At 43.9% G+C, this 26,688-nt stretch overlaps 1 protein-coding gene across 1 annotated transcript in view; it reads left to right on the forward strand.

Moving 5' to 3' along the window:
- The first annotated feature begins 1,183 nt into the window (after positions 1–1,183).
- LOC126481861 (peptidoglycan-recognition protein SA-like) overlaps positions 1,184–26,688 on the forward strand; it is a 206,530-nt gene continuing 181,025 nt past the window's right edge. Inside the window, exon 1 of the mRNA XM_050105820.1 lies at positions 1,184–1,538. Within this exon, the coding sequence (XP_049961777.1) occupies positions 1,184–1,538 (355 nt within the window). The remainder of the gene's footprint in view (positions 1,539–26,688) is intronic.

A 26,688-nucleotide genomic window follows, 5' to 3' on the forward strand; every position in this document is an offset into this window, starting at 1 on the left:
AGGGTAATACGGAACGCCGTGTTGGATCCCAACGGCCTCGTATCACTAGCAATCGAGATGACAGGCATCTTATCCGCATGGCTGTAACAGATCGTGCAGCCACGTCTCGATCCCCGAGTCAACAGATGGGGACGTTTGCAAGACAACAAACATCTGCACGAACAGTTCGACGACGTTTATAGCAGCATGGACTATCAGCTCGGAGACCATGGCTGCGGTTACCCTTGACGCTGCATCACAGACAGGAACGCCTGCGATGGTGTACTCAACGACGAACGTGGGTGCACGAACGGCAAAACCTCATTTTTTCGGATGAATCCAGGTTCTGTTTACTGCATCATGATGGTCGTACCCGTGTTTGGCGACATCGCTGGAAACGCGGATTGGACGCTTGTATTCGTCATCGCCATACTGGCGTATCACCCGGCATGATGGTATGGGGTGCCATTGGTTACACGTCTCGGTCACCTCTTATTCGCATTGACACTTTGAACAGTGGACGCTACATTTCAGATGTGTTACGACCCGTGGCTCTAACCTTCATTCGATCACTGCGAAACCCTACATTTCAGCAGGATAATGCACAACCGTATGTTGCAGGTCCTGTACGGTCCTTTCTGGATACAGAAAATGTTCGACTGCTGCCCAGGCAAGCACATTCTCCAGATCTCTCACCAACTGAAAACGTGTGGTCAATGGTGGCCGAGCAACTGGCTCGTCACAATACGCCAGTCACTACTCTTGATGAACTGTGGTATCGTGTTGAAGCTGCATGGGCAGCTGTACCTGTACACGCCATTCAAGCTCTGTTTGACTCAATGCCCATGCGTATCAAGGCCGTAATTACGGCCAGAGGTGGTTGTTCTGGGTACTGATTTCTCAGGATCTATGCACCCAAATGGCTTGAAAATGTAATCACATGTCAGTTCTAGTATGACATATTTGTCCAATGAATACCCGTTTATCATCTGAATGTCTTCTTTCTTGGTGTAGCAATTTTAATGGCCAGTAGTGTACGTCTGTGAGTTGAGTTGCGTAAGTTCTTGTTTTCCGAGGAAGCGGGCCGGCCGGTAGCGGCAGTGGTCTGTAGGCGGGAGAGGGGCAGAGAGGGAATGCGGCGCCGTGGTGTCACGGCCTCCGGCTAGTCGGGTCGGCAGGCCGGCAGTAGGCGAGCGACCGCGCCATGTTGGCCAGCGGCGAGAGCGCCGAGCTGCCCGAGCGGCGGCCGCGGCCAGACGCTACTGACGACGACGTCGAGGACGCGGACAGCGTGAGCGAGGGGGAGGAGGAAGGGGAGTGCGCGGCGGCCGCGGCCGCGGAGGCGGTGCTGGCCGCCTGCGGGGGCGGCTTCGGCGGCGTGACTGTGAGCCGGTCGCGGGAGGTGCGCGTGGGGCCGGCCACCTTCTACAACGCGCCCATCCACATCGAGCACCTGGTGCTGGGGGACCAGCCGCAGCCACCGGCCGCGGACGTCCTGGCGCTCGGCTTGCCAGCGCAGCAGCCGCAGCTCAGCAACCTGAGTAATGTCAAGCCGCACAGTGAGTACTGACGATGCTCACGCCGCACGCTCACCCCTAACCCTCTCCCTGTTTTCCCTACCAATTCCTCGTCCGCTCCCGGTTGCTGCTGGGTCGGAGATTTTCTCCGCTCAGGGACAGGCTGTTGTGTTGTCCTTACCCACACCATTTGATACAATTGAAGTTCCACCCACCTCTCCTTCTGAAATTAGGAAGATAATAAACTCTCTTAAGAATAAAAGCTCACATGGTATTGATGGCATTTCCAGCAGGATAATAAAAGCTTGTTCCCAAGAAATAAGTGGGATTCTTAGCCACATATGTAATAGCTCTCTGAAGCAGGGCATTTTCCCAGATAGACTGAAGTATGCCATTGTTAAACCACTGCATAAAAAAGGGGATACGTCTGATGTGAACAACTACCACCCAATCTCTCTTCTGACTGCCTTATCCAAAATTCTTAAAAGAGTAATGTATTGTAGAGTAGCTTCACACCATTGGAAAAATAAAGTTTTAAGAAAATGTCAGTTTGGTTTCCAGAAGGGTTTCTCAACGGAAAATGCTATATATACTTTCACTAATGAAATATTAAATGCTCTGACTAACCGGAAGTCACCCGTTGTGATTTTTGTGATCTATCAAAGGCTTTTGATTGTGTAAATCATGGAATACTTCTAGATAAGCTCAAGTACTGTAGTATGAATAGGACAGTGCTCAAATGGTTTAAATCATACCAAACTGGAAGAGTGCAGAAACTTGAAATAAACAGTTCACATAATATGCAAAAAACTGGTGGTTTCTCAAACTGGGGAACAATCAAGAATGGGGTGCCTCAAGGTCGGTCTTGGGTCCTCTGCTGTTCTTAATATATATTAATGACTTGCCATTCTATATTCACGAAGATGAAAAGCTGGTACTTTTTGCCGATGATACAAGTATAGCTATCACACCCAACAGACAAGAATTAACTGGTGAAATTATAAACGATGTTTTACACAAATTCTTTAAGTGGTTCTCTGAAAATGGGCTCTCATTAAACTTTAACAAAACATAGTATATACAGTTCCACACAGTAAATGGAATGACACCATTAATAAATATATACTTCGATCAGAAATCGGTAGCTAAGGTAGAATATTCAAAATTTCTAGGTGTATGCATTGATGAGGGGTTGAATTGGAAAAAAACACACTGAGGATCTGCTGAAACGTTTGACTTCAGCTACTTATCCTATTAGGGTTATTGCAAATTATGGCGATATACGTCTGAGTAAATTAGCTTACCACGCCCATTTTCATTCTCTGCTTTCGTTTGGCATCATATTCTGGGGTAACTCATCATTGAGTAAGAGTGCTCATTGTACAAAAGCGTGTAATCAGATAATTGCTGGAGCTCATCCAAGATCATCCTGCAGACACTTATTTAAAGAGCTAGAAATCTTCACTGTAGACTTATGAAATTTGTTATTAACAATCCGAATGAATTCAAAAGTATTAGCAGTGTACATGGCTACAACAGTAGGAGAAAAGATGATCTTCACTACTCAAGGTTAAATCTAACTTTGGCTCAGAAGGGGGTAAATTATGCTGCCACAAAAGTCTTTGATCACTTACCTAATAGCATCAAAAGTCTGACAGATAGCCATATAGCATTTAAAAGGAAATTAAAAGAATTTCTTAATGGCAACTCCTTCTACTCATTAGATGAATTTTTGGATATCGTAAGTCGGTAATTTCCCAAACCCACAAAAAAAAGAAAAAAATTAAAAATATTGAGTGTCATGTAATATTTTGTCTACTGTAATATCTTGTATAGACATCTTTTATTAGCCTGACACTTTCCACATCATTATGAAGTGTCGTATTCATGATCTATGGAACAAGTACTAATCTAATCTAATCTAATCTAATCATTATTTCATCTCGATCGACGCGCAAGTCGCCGAAGTGGCGTCAAATCGAAAGACTTGCACCCGTCGACCGGTCTACCCCACGGGAGGCCAAAGTCACACCACTTCCTTTGCCACTGTCGGCCAAATTCTAGCAATCGATTGTTTCTCCCATAACCAGCGTTTAAATTCACTCCAGTGGCGGCTAGTGTTCATTTTCGTTGGTAGGGCCCAGGAAAAAGTCCTTAAACTTAATAATAGAATTCCTCCAAACTTTTTGTTATACACTGTCGGAAAAAAAATCGCAACAGCAAGAAGGGGATACGTGTCACAAAAGTAAGTTGGTAGGCGTGTTTCTACATCTGAAAAACGACGTCTGCTCAAATTTCGCGCCAGTCGCATAAGAGTGAAGCTAGTAGCGCCATTATGAGAATACAAACCAGGTTTGCTGTAAATACACGCTGTAACGGTCGTGAGCGGTGGTTACCCTTGAGATTGGAAGTGGTGAGTCGATGTCAGCCAAGAATGTGTTTAACGCCACAAGGCCGCCATTATCCGCACCTCTCTGTGTTTGACCGGGGTTACGAGAAGCTGGATGTTGCAGAGAACTTGGCGGGAATGTAGCCACTGTACGAGGTGCATTCAAGTTCTAAGGCCTCCGATTTTTTTTCTCCGGACTGGAAAGAGATAGAAACATGCACATTGTTTTAAAATGAGGCCGCATTCATTGTCAATATGTCCCAGAGATGGCAGCACCGTACGGCAGATGGGATTTTACCGCCAGCGGCGAGAATGAGAACTGTTTTAAATACTTAAAATGGCGACGTTTTCCTTACTTGAACAGCATGCAATCATTCGTTTTCTGAATTTGCGTGGTTGAAGGAGACATGTCGTGACACCAAACCGAAACAACCTCGGGCTCGCGCAAGCCGGTCTGACGACATGATCGAGAAAGTGGAGAGAATTGTTTTGGGGGATTGCCAAATGATTGTTGAACAGATCGGCTCCAGAGTTGGCATTTCTGTGGGTTCTGTGCACACAGTCCTGCATGACGACCTGAAAATGCGAAAAGTGTCATTTAGGTGGGTGCCACGAATGCTGACGGACGACCACATGGCTGCCCGTGTGGCATGTTGCCAAGCAATGTTGACGTGCAACGACAGCATGAATGGGACATTCTTTTCGTCAGTTGTGACAATGGATGAGACGTGGATGCCATTTTTCAATCCAGAAACAAAGCGCCAGTCAGCTCAATAGAAGCACACAGATTCACCGCCACCAAAAAAATTTGGGGTAACTGCCAGTGCTGAAAAAATGATGGTGTCCATGTTCTGGGACAGCGAGGGCGTAATCCTTACCCATTGCGTTCCAAAGGGCACTACGGTAACAGGTGCATCCTACGAAAATGTTTTGAAGAACAAATTCCTTCCTGCACTGCAACAAAAACGTCCGGGAAGGGCTGCGTGTGTGCTGTTTCACCAAGACAACGCACCCACACATCGAGCAAACGTTACGCAACAGTTTCTTCGTGATAACAACTTTGAAGTGATTCCTCATGCTCCCTACTCACCTGACCTGGCTCCTAGTGACTTTTGGCTTTTTCCAACAATGAAAGACACTTTCCGTGGCCGCACATTCACCAGCCGTGCTGCTATTGCCTCAGCGATTTTCCAGTGGTCAAAACAGACTCCTAATGAAGCCTTCGCTGCTGCCATGGAATCATGCTGTCAGTGTTGTGAAAAATGTATACATCCGCAGGGCGATTACGTCGAGAAGTAACGCCAGTTTCATCGATTTCGGGTGAGTAGTTAATTAGAAAAAAAATTGGAGGCCTCAGAACTTGAATGCACCTCGTACATCCCTGCTGGCAGGGTGGTCACGAGACTGTCTGCACAAGAAGACTGGGCTCCAGATGGCCGCGTGGCACTACGGAGAGGGAAGAACATCGTGTTTGGCGTGTGCATCTACAGCAGAATTCGAGCAGCATTTGGCACCTCAGTCACATAACGAACTGTTGCAAACCGGTTATTTCAAAAATTGAGGATCTGCAACCAACCTGTCTGTGTACCAGACACATTGTACCTACACGTGGACTTATCGTGTGGAGTGCGATTTGGTATGAGAGCAGGAGTACTGTCGTGGTTATTTCGCGCACTCTGACTGCAAATTTTCACTTCAAACTGGATATTCGACTTGTTGTGCTGCTATTTATGAAAAGCATTCCAGAGGGGATTTTCCAACAGGATAATATTTATAAGTTGTCAGATGGTGCAGGAATGGTGTCATGTATATCTGGTGTCGTAGCTGACATGTATCTACATTATTTAGAACAAAAATTGTTTAACAGTCAAGATCATTGCCTAGAGAAAATTCTACACTATTGCCCATTAAAATTGCTACATCAACAAGAAATGCAGATGATAAACGGGTATTCATTGAACAAATATATTATACTAGAACTGACATGTGATTACATTTTCACGCAATTTGGGTGCATAGATCCTGAGAAATCAGTACCCAGAACAACCACCTCTGGCCGTAATAACGGCTTTGATACGCCTTGGCATTGAGTCAAACAGAGCTTGGATGGCGTGTACAGGTACAGCTGCCCACGCAGCTTCAACACGATACCACAGTTCATCAAGAGTAGTGACTGGCGTATTGTGACGAGCCAGTTGCTCGGCCACCATTGACCAGACGTTTTCAATTGTGATAGATCTGGAGAATGGCTGGCCAGGGCAGCAGTCGAACATTTTCTGTATCCAGAAGGGCCTGAACAGGACCTTCAACATGCGGTCGTGCATTATCCTGCTGAAATGTAGGGTTTCGCAGGGATCGAATGAAGGGTAGAGCCACGGGTCGTAACACATCTGAAATGTAACGTCTACTGTTCAAAGTGCCGTCAATGCGAACAAGAGGTGACCGAGACGTGTAACCAACGGCACCCCATACCATCACGCCGGGTGATACGCCATTATGGCGATGACGAATACAAGCTTCCAATGTGCGTTCACCGCGATGTCCCCAAACACGGATGCGACCATCATGATGCTGTAAACAGAACCTGGATTCATCCGAAAAATTGACGTTTTGCCGTTCGTGCACCCAGGTTCGTCGTTGAATACACCATGGCAGGCGCTCCTGTCTGTGATGCAGCGTCAAGGGTAACCGCAGCCATGGTCTCCGAGCTGATAGTCCATGCTGCTGCAAACGTCGCCGAACTGTTCGTGCAGATGGTTGTTGTCTTGAAAACGTGCCAATCAGTTGACTCAGGGATCGAGATGTGGCTGCACAATCCCTTATAGCCATGCGGATAGGATGCCTATCATCTCGACTGCTAGTGATACGAGGCCGTTGGGATCCAGCACGGCGTTCAGTATTACCCTCCTGAACCTGCCGATTCCATATTCTGCTAACAGTCATTGGATCTCGGCCAACGTGAGCAGCAATGTCGCGATACGATAAACTGCAATCGCGATAGGCTACAATCCGACCTTCATCAAAGTCGGAAACGTGATGGTACGCATTCCTCCTCCTTACACGAGGCATCGCAACAACGTTTCACCAGGCAACGCCGGTCAACTGCTGTTTGTGTATGAGAAATCGGTTGGAATCTTTCGTCATGTGAGCACGTTGTAGGTGTCGCTACCGGCGTCAACCTTGTGTGAATGCTCTGAAAAGCTAATCACTTGCATATCGCAGCATCTTTTTCCTGTAGGTTAAATTTCGCGTCTGTAGCACGTCATCTTCGTGGTGTTGCAATTTTAATGGCCAGTAGTGTATTTTATAGGAGACATCTAGATAACACTCTGCTGCTGGTAAACGAGATGCTAAAGACATTCTAAACTGCTTCAGTTGGCTACACCAGAAAATTACATTTAGAGTGGAACATGAATAAGACGATGGCATCAATTATCAGGACCTAAAGACACAACAACACAAGCAGATTCAAAATCCTATAATAAAAACGCAATGACTAACACCACAATTCCTGAAACTTCATGTCACCTAAACATTTGTAAGCCAACGACCTTTCCGCAGTGGTAACACCAGTTCCCGTCAGATCACCGACGTTAAGCGCTGTCGAGATGGCTAGCATTTGGATGTGTGACCATTCAGTTTGCCGACTGCTGTTGGCAAGCGGTGTGCACTCAGCCCTTGTGAGGCAAACTGAGAAGCTACTTCATTGAGAAGTAGCGGCTCCGGTCTCGTAAACTGGCTTACGGCCGGAAGAGCGGTGTGATGATGACATGCCCCTCCATATCTGCATCCATTGATGCCTGTCGGCTGAGGATGACACGGTGGCCGGTCGGACGGAGTTTAGTTTAGTTTTTTTAAAAAACATTCATAGACAAGTGGCATATATGTCAATGTTGCACAGGGCCAGTACAATACTGTTGGATAAATAAAACATTCAACAAGAAATAAACTAGCGCAAGAGATTGCAGCTGCCAATGACTACGCTGCTTCCATGGTTGACTCAGTACTGGGCAAAGTAAAAAAAGACACTGGCACAAACCGCACAATAGAAGGCAAAAACAAATGTACAGCTAGTATCCCACAGATCGGCACATAAATTGCAAACATGTGCAAAAACCAGAAGGTAAAAATTGGTTTTCTACATCTAATAGACTACAAAAGAAACTAATACATAATGTAATGTGTGATCATCAGCCACATTCAGACTCTGAAATGTTCAAAATAACACGCCAGGAATGCCCCTTGTGTTGCACAGGACAAACAGGTCGATACTCCAAAAATGGTTCAAATGGCTCTGAGCACTATGGGACTTAACATCTGAGGTCATCAGTCCCTTAGAACTTAGAACTACTTAAACCTAACTAACCTAAGGACATCACACACATCCATGCCCGAGGCAGGATTCGAACCTGCGACCGTAGCGGTCGCGCGATTCCAGACTGAATCGCCTAGAACCGCTCGGCCACACCGGCCGACCGATACTCCCATACGAAGTGTACAGACTACATTAAAGTCCACATACACGCAACAGACACACAGTGTTAGCTATAGCCACCTACGTACTCACTAGAGGACACCCATTTGGAAAAATAGGGAAAAAATATCAGCGTACTCCACCAAGCAAAAAAAAAGGTCATAAAATGGATCTGTTGGAAGAAGTGGAGATATATTCACATAACAAAAAAATATGAAGACAAAATAATAACTGAAAAACTGGAAGTGAATCAGGTGAATATCTCAAGATGCTTCGATAATACACTTAAAGAAATTAGTAATATATAGAAATAAGTACCTCTGTAAGTATCTGTAGGCGGCAGGAGTGGCCGAGCGGTTCTAGGCGCTTCAGTCTGGAACCGCGCGACCGCTACGGTGGCAGATTCGAATCCTGCCTCGGGCATGGATGTGTGTGATGTCCTTAGGTTAGTTAGGTTTAAGTAGTTCTAAGTTCTAGGGGACTGATGACCTAAGATGTCAAGTCCCATAGTGCTCAGAGCCATTTGAACCATTTGAACCAAGTATCTGTAAGCAAATAAGGCAACAGATTATTTTGATAAATACTCTTTATACGAAAGAATAGTATATCATACTCTGTGGGCGACGTACTGGGTCACCTCTGTTGACTATATGTAAAAATACTTTTGTAGCTGTTTTGTTTTTGTACGTTCTTTTTCATTGTGTACTGTGCCCAGAAAATGGTGTGCGATGTTTAATGTGCATGAGTTTCTGCACAAGCGGACCACAAGAAAACTATAAGGAGGAGTTCTTTCCAAATTTGCCATTAACTCTTTTTAAAGGTCGATCATTAATTAAGAACTACTTGCGTTTTTATATTCTAGAATAAAAACAACAGAACAATGCAGACCTTAATCGTCGAAAACGTCACAAATAAATGGCGTAGCATAAGAAAAATACACTTGGAAATGGGAATCATTTCTCGAAACCCGTCGTGCAAAATATAAGTAAGGAGAAAATTGTGTCTGGTAGCACAACAAGTTATTTCATGAACAAAATCATTAACAACAATTTATTGGTGTGACAGCGAGTACGTTTCCTTGAGACCATTTTTCCTCCGATTGCTTACAGCGTCAAAAGAGACGCAGCCAACGTTTGGGGTTCATGATAAACGGTGGCTACAGCGGGTCAAGGTCTCCAGGGCCATAAACAAAATACAACGAGCGGGAAACTCGGGAACTCCAGCCAACCAGTTGCGGTGCCAGGGAATTCGTTACTTGACGTCACAGCAATTACCGCTATGCTGGCTGTCAGTTAGGATATTCATGTTCTGACGAAAGAGAAGCGTGACTTGATATAAATCACGAGCTGTTTGTACTGGCGTTTTAGCGCGACTTTTATGCCCTGTGCTGAGACAAATTTAATAAAAATCAATTAACTTAGTGACAGTGGATAATCACTGTACTATAGACGTAGGCTTGGCCGAAAAAAGATCGAAGGAAGCAAGCAGCGACAAGAAATATACTCGCGTTCGACAAGAACGCAATGAGGAAATTGCTTAGTGCACTGTTGGTAAGACTGACATTTCTTAAATTCTACGTATTTTGTACTATATTATTATTATTATTAGAATTACGCGCCGAAATAAAGATCAGAGCTATCATCAAGGAAACTTTATCAGAAACCGCCTCAAATGTTAAATTCATGGGAGAAACTCACGCCGGAGTCCGACAAGGAGACGAGTTATCGCTACTCTTGTTCAACACCGAACTGGGAAAAAAAATCATAGAATGGGAATAGCGTGTCAAAGATAGCCAAATTAGAAAAGAGAAATGAAATAGATTCACTGTGAAATGCCTGGCCTTTGCTGGTGACCTGGTTATTTTAACAAACAACAGAGATGAAGCCAAAATAGCGCAAGATAAATTATATGAAAACTCCTGTAAACCCGGACTCCAAATATCCTACGAAAAAAGTTTATGGACACCAAATCAATTGGAAAACTGCCAGTGAAAACACAGCATGGAAACATCTCACAGGTCACACACTTCTAGTACTTAATAGAAACCATCCAACCCACAGGACTGAACAGAATCTTCAACACAAAAAGAATATTCCAACTGCAAAAAGCGCACAAACATACATAGAATCATATAAAGGACAAACCATCCAACCACAGGGCTGAACACAATCTCCACCACAGAAAATATATTCAAACTGCAAAAAACGTACAAACTTACATGGAATCATATAATAAAAGAGCAGTATCTTGCAATGCAAAACAACGGCCCTACAAACGGTTGTTTTACCAGAGGCCTTGTGTGGGACAGAAACCACAATTATTGCAGGGATTACAAAAATTCATGACAGAGAGAAACAAGAACAAAAAAGTCTTAGAAAACACTACGGCGCTGTACTCCAAGACGAAACTTGGGCCATGCAACTTATAAAGGAACTCTACGAACACACATCATCACAAGCATATTTAGGAAAAGATGCCTTCAGTTCTATGGACACCCATGTAGTACGGATGAAAACAACCTCATTAAGAAAATCTTTAACATCATTGTTGCAAGCAAATTAAAGACCAATTGGATGAAAGGAACATAAGAAGACCTGCAACAATTGAAAATTTCAGAAGAAGAAACTGAGAACAGTTTACAAGTAAAATCAAAAACAAGAAACTTGGACAAGGTTCAGCTAAAGAAACAACAGGAAAAAACGGACAGAGGAAAGGAAGAAAAAATACAATGAATTAATGAAAATGTTTTGGGAAGAAAAGAAAAGAAGAAAATGAAGTGAAGTGATTGATTGACTCAAGTTCACACGCTTTCCTAAAGGGGAATAATCGAGAGTAATAATACTAATAATAATAATAATAACAACAATAATAATTTATTATTATTATTATTATTACATATCACTCATGTACGCTACAAATTGGTATGTTGACTCATTAAGAATGTTAAAAGAAAAGGCCTGAAGGCCCTAAATTTGCCATGTGAATCAAATGTATAAAGGCACTTTCCTATGCGTACCCTCTCAAATTAGGAAGAATAGTACGTTAGGTTTTTGGGCCCATTTTGTAATAGCGATTAGTCACTAGATAAACGAGCGTGCGTGACATCAAAAGTCTGCATACATGTCCTCTCCACTGCACATTAGTGTAAACGTAATGTGCAGTGGAGAGGAGTAGTATGCAGTGTAGGTTAAGTCGTGTCTTTTGACGGGTAGAAGAGTCTGCATACTGCTTCGTGATGTGTGTCCTCTCCACTGCACATTACATTTACACTAACGCGCGGCGGAGAGGATATGTATGCAGACTTTTTGCGAGTCTTCAATCCCTCAAAAGACACAACGTAACTTACACTGCCCTTGGTCTGCTACTGTGATCAGACGACTGTACTCTTCAGCAGCACCAGCTACGTAAATATGCAATTCTCTGCCTGAAAACTATGGTGTGAACCATCGAAATGCCTAGTGGGAAAATAAGCAAGTGACTGATGCAGGAACTGTTTTATTTGTATGGGTCACAGAGATCAGAAAATGACACAAATCGTTTCAGTTGTCAAGACAGATCCGGGGAAAGATGCTAATAATTATAGGCCTCTATCGCTGACGTCAGTCTGTTTTAGAATTCCGGAAAATATTTTCCGCTCACGTACTACGAAGCTTGTGGAGAACGAACGTTTCCTCTATAAGAATCGACAAGGATTCCGAGAACAGTGAACTTCAAAATTCAACACGGTCTGTTCGTCTATGATAGAGCCGCAGACAGATGCTGTGTTTCTCGACGTAAATCTTCATCTGTAAAAGTCGATCGAATATGGCGTGACTCGCATCGCGCGTCGCTCACTCGTGAGAGTAATCGATACATTTAATCTTCCGGCAGCGCGTAAGCTCGATAAGTCTAGTAAATTTCCTTCAAGAGACGGAAAATTTTTGTTGCGTCTTTATCGTTGGTAAGCTTGATTATTCCAAGGGTCGCATAAATAATTTTAACAATGTATAGTCTACAGTTCATTGCTGACAGCCGTCTAAATTGGCCAGTGTGTCGACGGCGATTGAAAATGCAGAAAACCGTGTTTCGTGCAGTTATTAAACACTTTTATTTGAAAGGTTGGACTGCCGCACAAATCCAAACCGAATTGGATGAAGTTCACGCGAACTCTGCCCCGGACTGATGACCGTTTTCTTTTGGATTAATGAATTTGAACGTGGTCAGGCAAGCATCGAAGACGAAGCGCACTGCCGTCGTCCACTTGAGGTCTCCTCAAAGGAAACCATTGACAAAATCCTTGATGTGGTAATACAAAACCTGTGAATAAATACTTGTGACATTCCTGTGATTGTATGCATCTCAACTTAGGGTGTACACAGTATCCTGCATGGAGAATTGGATATGAAAAAGCTGTGTGCGAGGTGGGCGCCACGACTGCTCACAGTCGAATTAACGTCTGGCGATGTTTATTTGCAATCCGCAAGACATTTTGCACCGATTTGTGACTGTTGATTAAAGCTGTATCCATCATAATGCACCAGAGTTAAAACGGCAGTGAAAACAATGGACAGAGGCTGGAGAAAGCGCACCGAAGAAGGCAGCTAACGCTTTGTCGGCTGGTAAGGCGATATCAACTGATTTTTGGAATTCCCAAGGAATAATCGTCATAGATTATTTGGGAAAAGGCAGAACCATAACAGGACCCTATTATGCTTTATGATTGCTTCGTTTGAAACTTGCTTTGGCCTAAAAAACACCAAGGTTGCCACTCAAAAAATTGCTCTTTCACAACGACAATGCACACCATCAGCGATAACAATGGCCAAAGTACACGAACTGGGTTTCGAATTTGTTCCTCATCCCAGAATTGCGCAGTAAATATTGAACATCTGAGGGCTACATCGTAAAGTACGTACATAACAGCGATTATCCTTAGCTAACACTATTGGGCCGTTACTCGTTACGATTTATACAAATGATATGATGGATATCGCCAGGATCTTCGTGTGGTTGTTCATGAATGTTGATGATACTGTCTAAAGGACAGATGCAATGCCAGGCAATTAAAGCGAAATACAGAAAGAGAACCACAGGAAAAACGCTTCGTGCAGGGACTAGCAGTTAACTGTCGCTGTAAATAAACGTAGCGTTCTGTGAATAATTAGTCAGGGGATCCATTAATGTTCAGTTACGCTATTTGTGATAAATCATTGGAAGCAGTAGTAAGACTACATTTACGATTCCGGAGTGTTCTAAGAGGAACGATTACACAAAACCAGTTATACAAAAAGAAAATGTCAGGTCGAGATACGTTCTGAGAAAGTAATTCACCAACGAAATAAGTGACTTAAGAGCACTCGTTCGACCGAATCTGGAGCATTGCTTGTTAGTCTACGGCCCTCATCAGGTAGAGCTGACAGAGGAGCTACAGAAGATCTAAAGCGCCTCCATTCCATCCATCTCACCGACGACCCTTTGTGTACGCACAGTGCCGTCGTCGATTCGGATGCACATCGCCTGACATGTGCTGTGACAGGCAGATGCTGGAATCTGGTACAACGTATGCTAGCGCTCCTGTTGCGACGACAGCCAGAGTCTGTCACGCCGAACCAACTTCAACACCCACATGTCATTTACTTTCCCACTACAAGAACGAACGCAATCAACTGGCTGGAGGGCATGGTGCTTTATTACATTTTGCAAGCCGCTCCCGAAAACGCTCTGCACTTGTGGGTCGACTCATGAGGCGTTCCGCGACCATGCATTGTATCGCACACGACTATCGAACTATTTAGGTGCAGTATTCGAGGATCCTCCTGCCCGTTGGAGCGTTCCGAGTACTATAAGGCACACTTAAAAATGACTCACGGCACACGATTGGCTGTAAGACACTAAAAAAGAGTGCCGTTGTGCATCACGGAGAGGTCTGTTGGAATGCCTAGATCGTACGTTCCAAGAGGAGACAGGCAACGTATCACTTTCCCCCGCATACGTCTGACAAAATAACGATTGCTGATAAATAAGAGTAATTAAAAGCTCGTGCGGAATCTGACCGACAGTCGTTCTACGCACAATGGGGAGGTCCCACAAGTACACTACGAAGCTGGCCTGCCGGCTGTACAGAGTCTAAACGATAATACTGCTTACAGCATGGGTCGGCAAGTAATTTTAGATGGGGTCCGGATACTTTTGAAAACTTTTATCAAGTTCCAGAAGAAAAGCCTCATATTCCTTACTAATTTTTTGTTTTAATTTTCACTCACAAAGTAACAGGCATATTTGTATTAAAAACCAGAAAAACGTATATACAGTGTTATGTTTTATTTTAAGTTTCACTCACAATATATGAGATACAATAGATAGGCATTTTTGTATCAAAAAATCAATGGGAGAAATTACATTTTCGACCTTGAGCCAGTTTCTTAAACTTAGGTTTACGTGGACATCAGTTGTTGTGCATAGTGTCTTCAAAGTGGGCGGTCGTTAAGCTTGAGGAATACTTGTTCTTCAACAAATTCACTTTTTAAACTGAAATTTTAGAAATATATGTGGAGCCGAATATAGTGGCCAGGTATATGATCAATTTTTTTGTAATTTTCATATTTTTCTGGGACATGTTTACTCCAAAATTCTTCAGCAGATGCAGTTTTATACGTTTACAAGACAATGTCTTCCTACATGTCTGTTATCTCCATTTGGAGTAAACACTTCGAAAGCAGAACAGCTTCGCAGCCACATCCGTCCATTCTGCAGTTGGAGAAACTTCAAAAGGCGATTTTAAGAATCGCGACAGCTTCTCCATCTCTGAAAAGTCTTGGAATCTTGCTGCAAATTCGTTCTTAAGATCTGACATAAAATTTGAGAATACTGAAATATCTGTTTCAGAATTATTTTTTTATTCGAAAACTGTTAGAAAGTGAAAAACATCCAGCTCGTGACGGAAAGAAGACACACTTTGTATCAGATCATGTTTTAACGCTTTTAAACCGGGCAACTTCAGCTTTGGTAGACGGAGTACGGCAAAACGTGATACCGTATAGCATTATACAAAGTAAGTAAGTGAAATATGCCACCTTTTTATTTTTAGGTAACCTGTGTCCGACGACATCCCCATTTTAAACAAAGGTTTATGTAGGCGTTTCAGAAGTTCTGTTATATACTTCTCGCAACTGTATCTATTAATGAGACGAATTCTCAAAAATATAAATACTGCCAGCCTCTTCTGTCTCCTCGTCCACATATTTTGCAAATACAAAGGAAACTCCAGGTAGGAATATCAACAATGTTGGAAAAGACAGATTGCTACTTACCGTAAAGAAGACACGTTCAGTTGCAGATGTGGGTGTCTTTTAATTGTGACTGTCTGCAACTTGATGTATCAACTAGCAATCTGTCTTTTCCTACATTGTTCATATTTTAGAAATACGTCGGACAGAAAATTTTTGCTTGTTCTTTACAGCACATTTAGTTTCGAAGTTTTATGACAGCGAATAAGTAGAAACCGTTTATTTAATGTCCATGAATATTTCATTATCATCTCTTTATAAAAGCTGATTAACTTCCTATTTATTGCTTTGTTTTTATCCTCTACAAATTTAACATCTCGTAATGTCGTCCTTTAACAGTCTTTTATATATAAAAGTGGAATGCACATGTGTAGTGCGCTTAATTCATAACGTCCTTATTGATCCTAACCGTATTGGTTCAGGCTGTAGAAAATGTTGGTGCTGGATATCAAAATAAGAGGAGTCATCTTGAACTCAAGTGTATCACATGAAGAAGTCGAGTGCAGAGCTGAAACTGTAGTACGCATCACACAGCACTGTAATCGCTTGGTTTGTCCAAGGTTAACTGCTTTACCCTCAGCGGCCGTGCAGCCACGTCGTCTTCCAGGATTTCTTAGCAAGAGTCTCGTAGAGTCAGTTCTACAGAATCAAGCCGAACATTCCTCTTGCCTGTCGGTTTTTCCTTGCATTTCCCCTTGTATGCCTGGAGAGTTTGGTGGCCAGCGGAAATGTTTAAACTCAGAAGAGTGTTCCTGGAGCCACTCCGTAGTAATTCTGGGCATGTGGGGTGTCGCATTGTCCTGCTGGAATTGTCCCAGCCCGTCGGAATGCGCAATTGACATGAACGCAAGTGATCAGACAGGATGCTTACATACGTGTCACCTGTCAGAGTCGCACCTAGACGTAACTGGGGCCCCATATCACTCCAGTTGCACACGCCCCACACCATTACAGAGACTCCACCAGTTTGAACAATCCCCTGGTGACATGCAGCGTCCATGGATTCATGAGGTTGTCTCCATCCCCGTACATGTCCATCCGCTCGATACAGTCTGAAACCAGACTCGTCCGACCAGGCAACGTGTTTCCAGACATCAACAGTCCAATGTCGGTGTTGACGGGCTCAGGCGAGGCGTAAAGCTTTGTGTCGTGCGGTCATCAAGGGTACACGACTGGGCCTTCGGCTCCGAAAGCCCATATCAGTGAGGTTTCGTTGAATGGTTCGCGCGCTGACACGTGTTGATGGTCCAGCATTGAAATCTGCAGAAATTTGCGGAAGGGTTGCACTTCTGTGACGTTGAACGATTCCCTTCAGTCGTCGTTGGTCACATTCTTGCGGGATCTTTTTCCGGCCGCAGCGATGTCGGAGATTTGATGTTTTACCGGATTCCTGATATTCACGGTACACTGTTGAAATGATAGTACTTGAAAATCCCCACTCCATCGCTACGTTGGAGATTCTGTGTCCCATCGCTCGTGCGCCAACTATAACACCACGTCACACTCACTTAAATCTTGATAATCTGCCATTGTAGCAGCAGTAACCGATCTAACAACTGAGTCAAACACTTGTTGCCTTATATAGGCGTTGCCGATCGCAGCGCCGTATTCTGCCTGTTTTTATATCTCTGTATTTCAATACGCATGCCTATACCAGTTTCTTTGGCGCTTCAGTGTATTATGAGAAGATTATCACTGGATGTACTCTGAGGGGACACAACAAAACAAGAAACTTCTGCGGTTCAGCTCCGACAGTAAAGGCGCCCTTACACGCAGATGGCACAGCAATTTTATCAAATTGCAAGGTGATCAAAATTTCTGACAGAACGATTCCAAAAGTTCCATGCTAAAAACTGAGATAACAATATTTCGATGGAAAAATTCCATTCGATAAAAATTAATAATAGCGTGACATTAGAACTGATCACTCCAGACATCTTGATAGTAGTGTCGTACACAAGTATGACCTAGACATTGACGATAACATTGCCAATTTTCTGAAATGTCTAGAACAAGACGTGGTACACCACATAGGAAATGAGGACATCAGAAAATAACTAGATATGTACATATGTAGGAGCCAAAATTCATGAATATAGAAATAAATGGATTAAACATGCTCTGAGAACGGATGAAATTCGTATACTAGAATCAGTTCTGAGTTACACCTCCACAAGAAAACAAAGTTTAGAACCTTCTAGGAGGACGTGTACTGTTAAACTGGGACTGTCCACATGACCGGAGATGAAGATGATGGTGGTAATATCTCACCAACGATTATTGTTTAATTTAAAATTTTGCGAGCCTCCATGCGATCGATAAACCTTTGACTTTCGTGTATATGCTAAATTTTTTCAGCTCCCTGTCTCTTCTAGGGGTGCAGCTTCCTCTTCAGGTTTTGAGGTCAATGTGGCCATCGAATAAATAAAAGGGAAGCTTTGTCAAATATGTCTCTTTGTCCATTACCGCAAAAAAACGCACAATGTCACTGGAATAGTACTCTACGCACCTTGTACTTGGCACTTTGCGCATTGGTTGCTGGATGGTGAGGATCAGATAGAATGCCTTGGATATTCGCACAACAATCGTGGGATCCAGACCAGCGCGAGCTCCGATCTCTTCTTCTTCTTTAACGTTCAACCCTGCGGTTGATTTACAACAGTGCACCATTCCCCTCATCTGTCTGCCTTCCTCTTCATTTCCACACATGTAGCGCATCCTACATCAGTCATAATCTGGTGCATGTATGCCATCGTCGATCGTATCCGGCGACTGCTTATCTCAAAAGCTCCTTCTGCTATTTTTGCCAATTATTTTATTTTGTCTTAACATGTCCTACGAGTTTGTCTCTTCGTGTTTGTACGTGCCACCACACAGAGATCTGGTTTCCTGTACTCTTCTGAGCACCTGTTCATTGGTAACTGTTGCCCCAGCTGATTTTCGTAATACTCCTTATGCACCAAACCTCCAGGGCTCCTAGACGTCTTCTTTTTTGCTTTCCTGTTGTACATGTTTCACATCTAATTAGGGCTACACTCCAATCAAATATTTTCATAATCCGTATCCATATTGACAGACTGATGTTCTTGCTAGTGAGCAAGTTCTATTTCAAATTAAATACAATTTTCGCCTTCTGTATTCTGCTCATAATTTCTTTCAGGCTTCCACTGTCTCTTGTCATCCTGCTTCCTAAGTAGGTAAATTCCGCTGTCACTTCTAGCTCATCTCTTCCAACTCTTATTCTTAAAGGATCAGATTCTTCTTCAGTACTGCATACCATCACCTTAGTATTCCGCTTGTTTATTCTCGTACCGTACTGATTACAGAAAAATCCTTTCCGTGGTGCTGAGAATCATCCCTAGCTCTTTTTTCGTCTCCGTGACCATACCACATTCATACGCTTAATTCACCACGCCTATCTTCTGCAGCCCGCATCTCGTGGTCGTGCGGTAGCGTTCTCGCTTCCCACGCCCGGGTTCCCGGGTTCGATTCCCGGCGGGGTCAGGGATTTTCTCTGCCTCGTGGTGGCTGGGTGTTGTGTGATGTCCTTAGGTTAGTTAGGTTTAAGTAGTTCTAAGTTCTAGGGGACTGATGACCATAGATGTTAAGTCCCATAGTGCTCAGAGCCATTTATCTTCTGCAAATTAATTTCGATACCCACCTCAGTAGTTTCGCGAACTTGCTTTAAAACTTCTAGGATGTAAGCACTGTGCATAAGAGGAGAGAGAGAGCACATTCATCTACATCTACACCTACATGATTACTCTGCAGCTCACAATAAAGTGCCTGGCAGAGGTTCATCGACCCATCTTCAAGCTATTTCTCGACCGTTCCACTCTCGAACAGCGGGCGGGAAAAACAAACACTGAAATCTTTTCTTGTCAGCTTTGATTTCTCTTATTTCATTATGATGAACATTTCTCCCTACTTTGGTGTGCGCCAACATAATATTTTCACACATCGGGTAGAAAATTGGTGACTGAAATGGCATGAGAAGATCCTGCCGCAATGAAAAACGCCTTTGGTTAAATGATTGCCACCCAAATTCGTGTACCATATCTATGGCACTCTCGCTCCACTATTTCTGGATTATACAAAACGAGCTGCCCTTCTTTGAACTTTTTCAGTGTCCTCCGTCAATGCTATCTGATGCGCATCCCACATCGCACTGTAATACTCCAGAGGAGGGCGGACAAGCGTAGGCAGTCTCTTTAGCAGACCTGCTGCATTTTCAGTATTCTGCCAATAAATAGCAGTATTCGGTCTGCTTTTCCCACAACATTACCCGCTAGTCTATTTGACATCTCTTGTCGATAACACTGATTACTTCGTGAGGAGATGGAATTAGTTTTGTTTCCGAAGAACGATGTTTTCTGAATCCGTATTGGCTATTTCTCAAATAAATTGTTTTCTTCCAGATAATTCATAATGTTCGAACACAGTTTATGTTTCAAAAGCCTACCGCAAATCGACGTCAGTGAATTTAGCAAATTACTGTTATTTCCATACCTGGGTGATGATGTGACTTGTGCGAGTTTCCAGTCTTTAGGCAAGGATCTTTCGACGAGCAAGTGGTTGTATATGATTGCTAAGAATGAAACTATTGTATCAGCATACACTGAAAGGAACGTAACTGCTATAGAATCTGGACCGAAGGCCTTGCCTTTATTAAGTGGTTTAAGCTGCTTCGCTACACCGAGGATATCTACTTCTAAGTTACTCTTGTTGGTCGTTGGAAATTGGAAATTTGTGGTAGCGTCTTACAGGACCAAACTGCTGAGGTCATCGGTCCCTAGGCTTACACACTACTTAGTCTAACTTAAACTAACTTATGCTAAGGACAACACATACACCCATAACCCACGGAGGATCGAACCTCTGACAGGGGTAGCTGCCCGAACCGTGACAAGACGCCCAAGACCGCACGGCTACCACGCGCGGCGTTGGCAGTTGTTCTTGAATCGAGTTTTGAGGTATTTACTTTGCCACATTCTCGTCTCATGCCTTTTCTAATTTTTGCTTCCATTTCCCGATGAAAATTCCTTTATTACAGCCAATTCTTTCTTACAAAATCGAAGTATCATCTGCATATCTTCGCATTCTAGACCAGCTTTCTTTAGCGTTCTGAACCTTTCTTCCAGATAATATTTTTTCCAATGTCCTTTTCATGCCTATGAGGCAATATAAATTGGTTCATTTTTCAGTTTTATCGTCCCTGTCTTGTTCCTAATCCACTCCTGCATCCAAACTGATCTTCAGTCAGCACATCGTCCTCTTTCTGTTCAGTTCTCCTCGTAATTATGATTCTAATAATTCTGAGGCTGCAGTATCCTAGAGTAATAAGATCTCAAAAGCCCACTATCCTGCCGCTCTCGAATTCTGACACGTGCAGATGCACAACATCTCCTCACGAACTACCTACATTCATATGTGATTTCTGAACGATAAAACCGCTGCGTGATGTTTCCATATACACACAGAAGATAGATGGCGTTAGTACTCCCTGCGTTGTGCGGATGCGCTTAAAAGCTAATCATTTGCATTTACGAACATGTAGTACGCTCCATGATAATTTGATGTTTGTTGCATACCGGCTTTATAGTGTTGCAACTTTAATGGCCAGTAGTGCAATTTGCGGGCAACGATCCGCGAGCCTCGTAGAAAAGCCAGAGTCTGGAGGAACTGCGATTTTTCGCCGTGTTACGTGTCTCATTTCACTTCCGGAAGGCATCTTCCAGGGGAAGCGAGATGACCTCTACGTGGAAAGCTGCGAAGCTATGCCATAGCATGGAAACTCGAAACGTCTTTTAAGACCGAGTCAAATCGGGCATTCTTTTGTGTTCGAGTTAAAAGGTTAGTAAATGGTGGCAGGAAGTTTTGGGTGTAGGTCACAACAACGAAATGCCCAAACAGTAGGTGGTATTGTGTCAACCACCGCAAGAAAAGTCCGCATAGAACCACTTCGTAACGCCGGCACAACCCGTTCTTTGTAATGAGGTGACCAGCTGCATTCAAATACTAACATGATAAACAAAATAAAATAAAAGAAGGCCCAGTAAACCATAATTATCAACAATCTTCAGTTAGTTCCTCCAACATTGCTTTTCCACTGAGATTCACAGTTTTAAAGGTAAACTTTCGTTTTCATCTGTCTCATATGTGCAAAGCACAGTTTTCTGTAGGACGTTATTATGCTATTCACTGCAGCTATATGGAGTTTTCTTCTGTTATGTTCATTTCTGTGTCGGTCAACTTTTGTTATATTTCTAATTATGCTCAGGAACCTCATTTCCGATGCTTGCATACGATGCTTTTTTCGTTTCGTGATTGTCAAGGACTCATCTCCCTACGTTATTGTCTGTGTCTTGTTTTGTATAATGACACGATTGTTTCAATACCTACCTTATTTGTATCTATCTTAGTTACAAAATCTCTAATGACTGTGCTACATATTTGTTGACATCTTTCTTCGTTTTCCTCTAAGCTAACATCACAACCCACGTAGGTAAATTATATGACTAATTCCAAAGATTTATCCTGCAGCACGATTTTTTACCGAATTGTTTCGTCCTCATGGAATGCCGTTACTTTTGTTTAGACAGGAGAGGTCTCGCGGTCACATTCTTTAGCAAAAACAAAAAACATGTACAATTACTATCGAGGCTAGATGAACTAACAAGTTGTCGGCATGGAGGACAGCGTTAAAAAAGTCCAGATGCGCACAAAAACGTATTCCTTAACACTTAACTTATTCTACATAACTCATTATATTAATTACAGATCTTGCGTACAAACATGGTCATATGTATAGAAATAACGTTATTCACTTACTTTATCAAGATTAGAAAGAGTAGAAAAGCCAGAAAGTTCCAGACCAGGCAAGTCTGGGCTTATGCTTCGCACTAAAGACATGTTGTCTCTTGTGTGGCTCTGTTGCATTTTTATAGTTTTGATGCAGCAAATGGATAACTTTGATTTGAATGCAAATGATAAGGTCAGGAAGCATGACCTGTATTTAATGTCGTTCTTAATACTTCAGGACAGTCTGCTGTTTGACCGAAACTGGAAGTCTATTGTGCCAGATCATCATTATTGATAAGTATTTAAAAGCTGCACTTCATTATCACCTCAAAACAACTTCACTAATATTTTGTACATCTAGGTGGTCGTTACCATCGGCTTCCAGCTGCTCATTTTTTACAATTAAAGATGCTATTATTTACAACTAGCTAAGTCCCCGACATTGCCCGGGTATGTAAGTATTCAAATCTTCTATTGCTCCATCTCGTCCTTCATCCCCTCTCTGTCCACCTCCTACTTCACCCCTCTCTGTCGATTTCCTCCTTCACGCTCTCTCTGTCCATTTCTTCCTGTATCCTCTCTCTGTCCATTTCCCCCTCCACTATCTCTGTCCATCTCCTCCACCTCCTCCTTCTTTCCCCTCGCTGTCTGGCCATCACTACCTCCTTCCTTCTCTCTTCACGTTATCACGCTCACCCCATTAGCTTTCTGGTTCTTACACCCACAGTATTTCTTTCCATATTGTAAATGATACGTGTACCAAATTTGGTTGAAATCTTTCCAGAAGTTTAGGATCTGCTTTTTACTGACGGCTTTTCCAACCTACGCACATGTCAAAACTGTTTCACAAACATTCAACGTGTTTCACTCTTGTTTGTACACATATTTTAATGTATCTCTATCGAATTTCACTCTGCAGTTTCATTTTCACGCAGCTAAATGTCTAAGACGTCATATCTCCTGAACTATCTATTGTACAATGGTATAATTTTGCAGTTACATCCAGTGCTGTATGCAGCTACTGTCTGCAGAATGTGTTGGGAATACCGTAGTAAACAAATAATTAATTAAAACGTCTTGCATGACGCGGCAGTTTCTCACGGATGTCATATCTCCTGAACTATGTGCCGTACAATGAAATATTTTTGTAGGTACATTCACTGTCTGTAAAAAGTGTCGCGAATACTGTTAGTAGCAAAAAAGTAATAAATTTAAAAGTCTTGCTCGATACGGCGCTTTTTCATGCATCTCAATGTTTATGACATCATGTGTCCTGAACTGTATGTCGTATAACGATTTAATTCTTCTGGTACGTTCAGTGCTATACGTAAATAGTGAGTGCAAAATTTGCCACGAATACAGTTAGCAGTAAACAAGTAATAAAGTAATACGTAATGCTTCATGCCGTACTTTTGCAGCACTTACAGAGAAACAGTAAGGAGCGATAAACTTCTTCCTTTCATCATTTAGTGGAGATCATTAGCGAGAAAAAGTTTCGTAAATGTTTGAAATTATGTGTAAAGTTTCTTTCAAGTGCTCTCATTCTCAAATACTGTATGATTAAGGCATGAATACTCGAGCGCCGTGGGCTACACTACTTTTTCACCCACCCCCCCCCCCCCCAGCCCCAACCATTTCATAGGTATGTATTTCTTTCCCCCACAGCGATAATTTCCAGACAGTAAGTGATATGTGAACCACACCTGGCTGAAATCGGTCGAGTGGTTTAGGAGGAGATGTGGCACATACATACATATACATGTACAATGTGGTGACAGAGGTCATGGTATACCTCCTAATATCGCGTCGGACGTCCTTTTTCTCGACGTAGTGCAACAAATCGACGTGGCGCGGACCCAGCAATTCGTTGGAAGTGTGCTGAAGAAATATTCAGCGATGCTGACTCGACGGACGTCCATAGTTGCGAAAGTGTTGTCGGTGCAGGATCTTGTGCACGAACTCGCATCTCGATTATTTCCGATAAATGTTCGGTGGATGGCCAAATCATTCGCTCGAATTGTCCAGAATTTTCTTCACACCAATTGCGAAAAATTGTGCCCCGGTGACATGATGAGTTGTTATCCATAAAAATTCCAACTTTGTTTGGGAACTTGAAGTCCATGAATGGCTGCAAATGTCCTCCAAGTAGCCGAAGAGCCAACGTCAGTTTCCAGTGAATGATCGGGTTAGATGGGCCAGAGGACCCGGTCCATTCCACGTAAACATAGCCCGCAGCATTACGAAACCACCACCAGCCTGCGCAGTGCCTTGTAGACAACTGGGGTTCATGGCTTCGTAGGACCTACGCCACACTCGAGCCATCACATCAGTTCTCACCAGTTTTTACCAACTGAAATCGGCATCAACTGACCAGGCCGCGGTTTCCCAATCGAAAGTCCAAATGATATGATCACGAGTCCAGGAAAGGTGGTGCAGACGACTTCGTGCTGTTAGCAAAGGCCCTCGCATCAATCGTCTGCTGCCATACCCCATTAACTCCAAATTTCGCCACACTGTCCTAATAGATACATTCGTCATACGTCTCACATTGATTCCTGCAGTTATTCCACGCAGTGCTGCCTGTCTGTTAGCGCTGACAACTCTACGCTAACGCTGTTGCTCTCGGTCGTTAAGTGAAGGCCGTCGGTCCCTGCGACGCCCTTGGTGAGAGGTAATGCCTGAATTTTGGTATTTTCGGCACGCTCTTGGCACTATGGATCTCGGAATACGGAATTCCCCAACGATTTCCAAAATGGAGTCTCCCAAGCGTCTATCTCCAACTACCATCCCACGTTCAAAGTCTGTTAATTCCCGTCGTGCGGCCGTAATCACGTTGGACACTTTCTCACATGAATCGCCTGAGTACAAATGAGAGCTCCGCTAATGCACTGCCCTTTCATTCAATGACTTTTGTCACCTCACTGTGTACGTAGATCTACACTCCTGGAAATGGAAAAAAGAACACATTGACACCGGTGTGTCAGACCCACCATACTTGCTCCGGACACTGCGAGAGGGCTGTACAAGCAATGATCACACGCACGGCACAGCGGACACACCAGGAACCGCGGTGTTGGCCGTCGAATGGCGCTAGCTGCGCAGCATTTGTGCACCGCCGCCGTCAGTGTCAGCTAGTTTGCCGTGGCATACGGAGCTCCATCGCAGTCTTTAACACTGGTAGCATGCCGCGACAGCGTGGACGTGAACCGTATGTGCAGTTGACGGACTTTGAGCGAGGGCGTATAGTGGGCATGCGGGAGGCCGGGTGGACGTACCGCCGAATTGCTCAACACGTGGGGCGTGAGGTCTCCACAGTACATCGATGTTGTCGCCAGTGGTCGGCGGAAGGTGCACGTGCCCGTCGACCTGGGACCGGACCGCAGCGACGCACGGATGCACGCCAAGACCGTAGGATAATACGCAGTGCCGTAGGGGACCGCACCGCCACTTCCCAGCAAATTAGGGACACTGTTTCTCCTGGGGTATCGGCGAGGACCATTCGCAACCGTCTCCATGAAGCTGGGCTACGGTCCCGCACACCGTTAGGCCGTCTTCCGCTCACACCCCAACATCGTGCAGCCCGCCTCCATTGGTGTCGCGACAGGCGTGAATGGAGGGACGAATGGAGACGTGTCGTCTTCAGCGATGAGAGTCGCTTCTGCCTTGGTGCCAATGATGGTCGTATGCGTGTTTGGCGCCGTGCAGGTGAGCGCCACAATCAGGACTGCATACGACCGAGGCACACAGGGCCAACACCCGGCATCATGGTGTGGGGAGCGATCTCCTACACTGGCCGTATACCACTGGTGATCGTCGAGGGGACACTGAATAGTGCACGGTACATCCAAACCGTCATCGAACCCATCGTTCTACCATTCCTAGACCGGCAAGGGAACTTGCTGTTCCAACAGGACAATGCACGTCCGCATGTATCCCGTGCCACCCAATGTGCTCTAGAAGGTGTAAGTCAACTACCCTGGCCAGCAAGATCTCCGGATCTGTCCCCCATTGAGCATGTTTGGGACTGGATGAAGCGTCGTCTCACGCGGTCTGCACGTCCAGCACGAACGCTGGTCCAACTGAGGCGCCAGGTGGAAATGGCATGGCAAGCCGTTCCACAGGACTACATCCAGCATCTCTACGATCGTCTCCATGGGAGAATAGCAGCCTGCATTGCTGCGAAAGGTGGATATACACTGTACTAGTGCCGACATTGTGCATACTCTGTTGCCTGTGTCTATGTGCCTGTGGTTCTGTCAGTGT

Source organism: Schistocerca serialis, chromosome 5 (genome assembly GCF_023864345.2).
Source record: "Schistocerca serialis cubense isolate TAMUIC-IGC-003099 chromosome 5, iqSchSeri2.2, whole genome shotgun sequence".
NCBI classification, from domain to species: Eukaryota; Metazoa; Arthropoda; class Insecta; order Orthoptera; family Acrididae; genus Schistocerca; species Schistocerca serialis.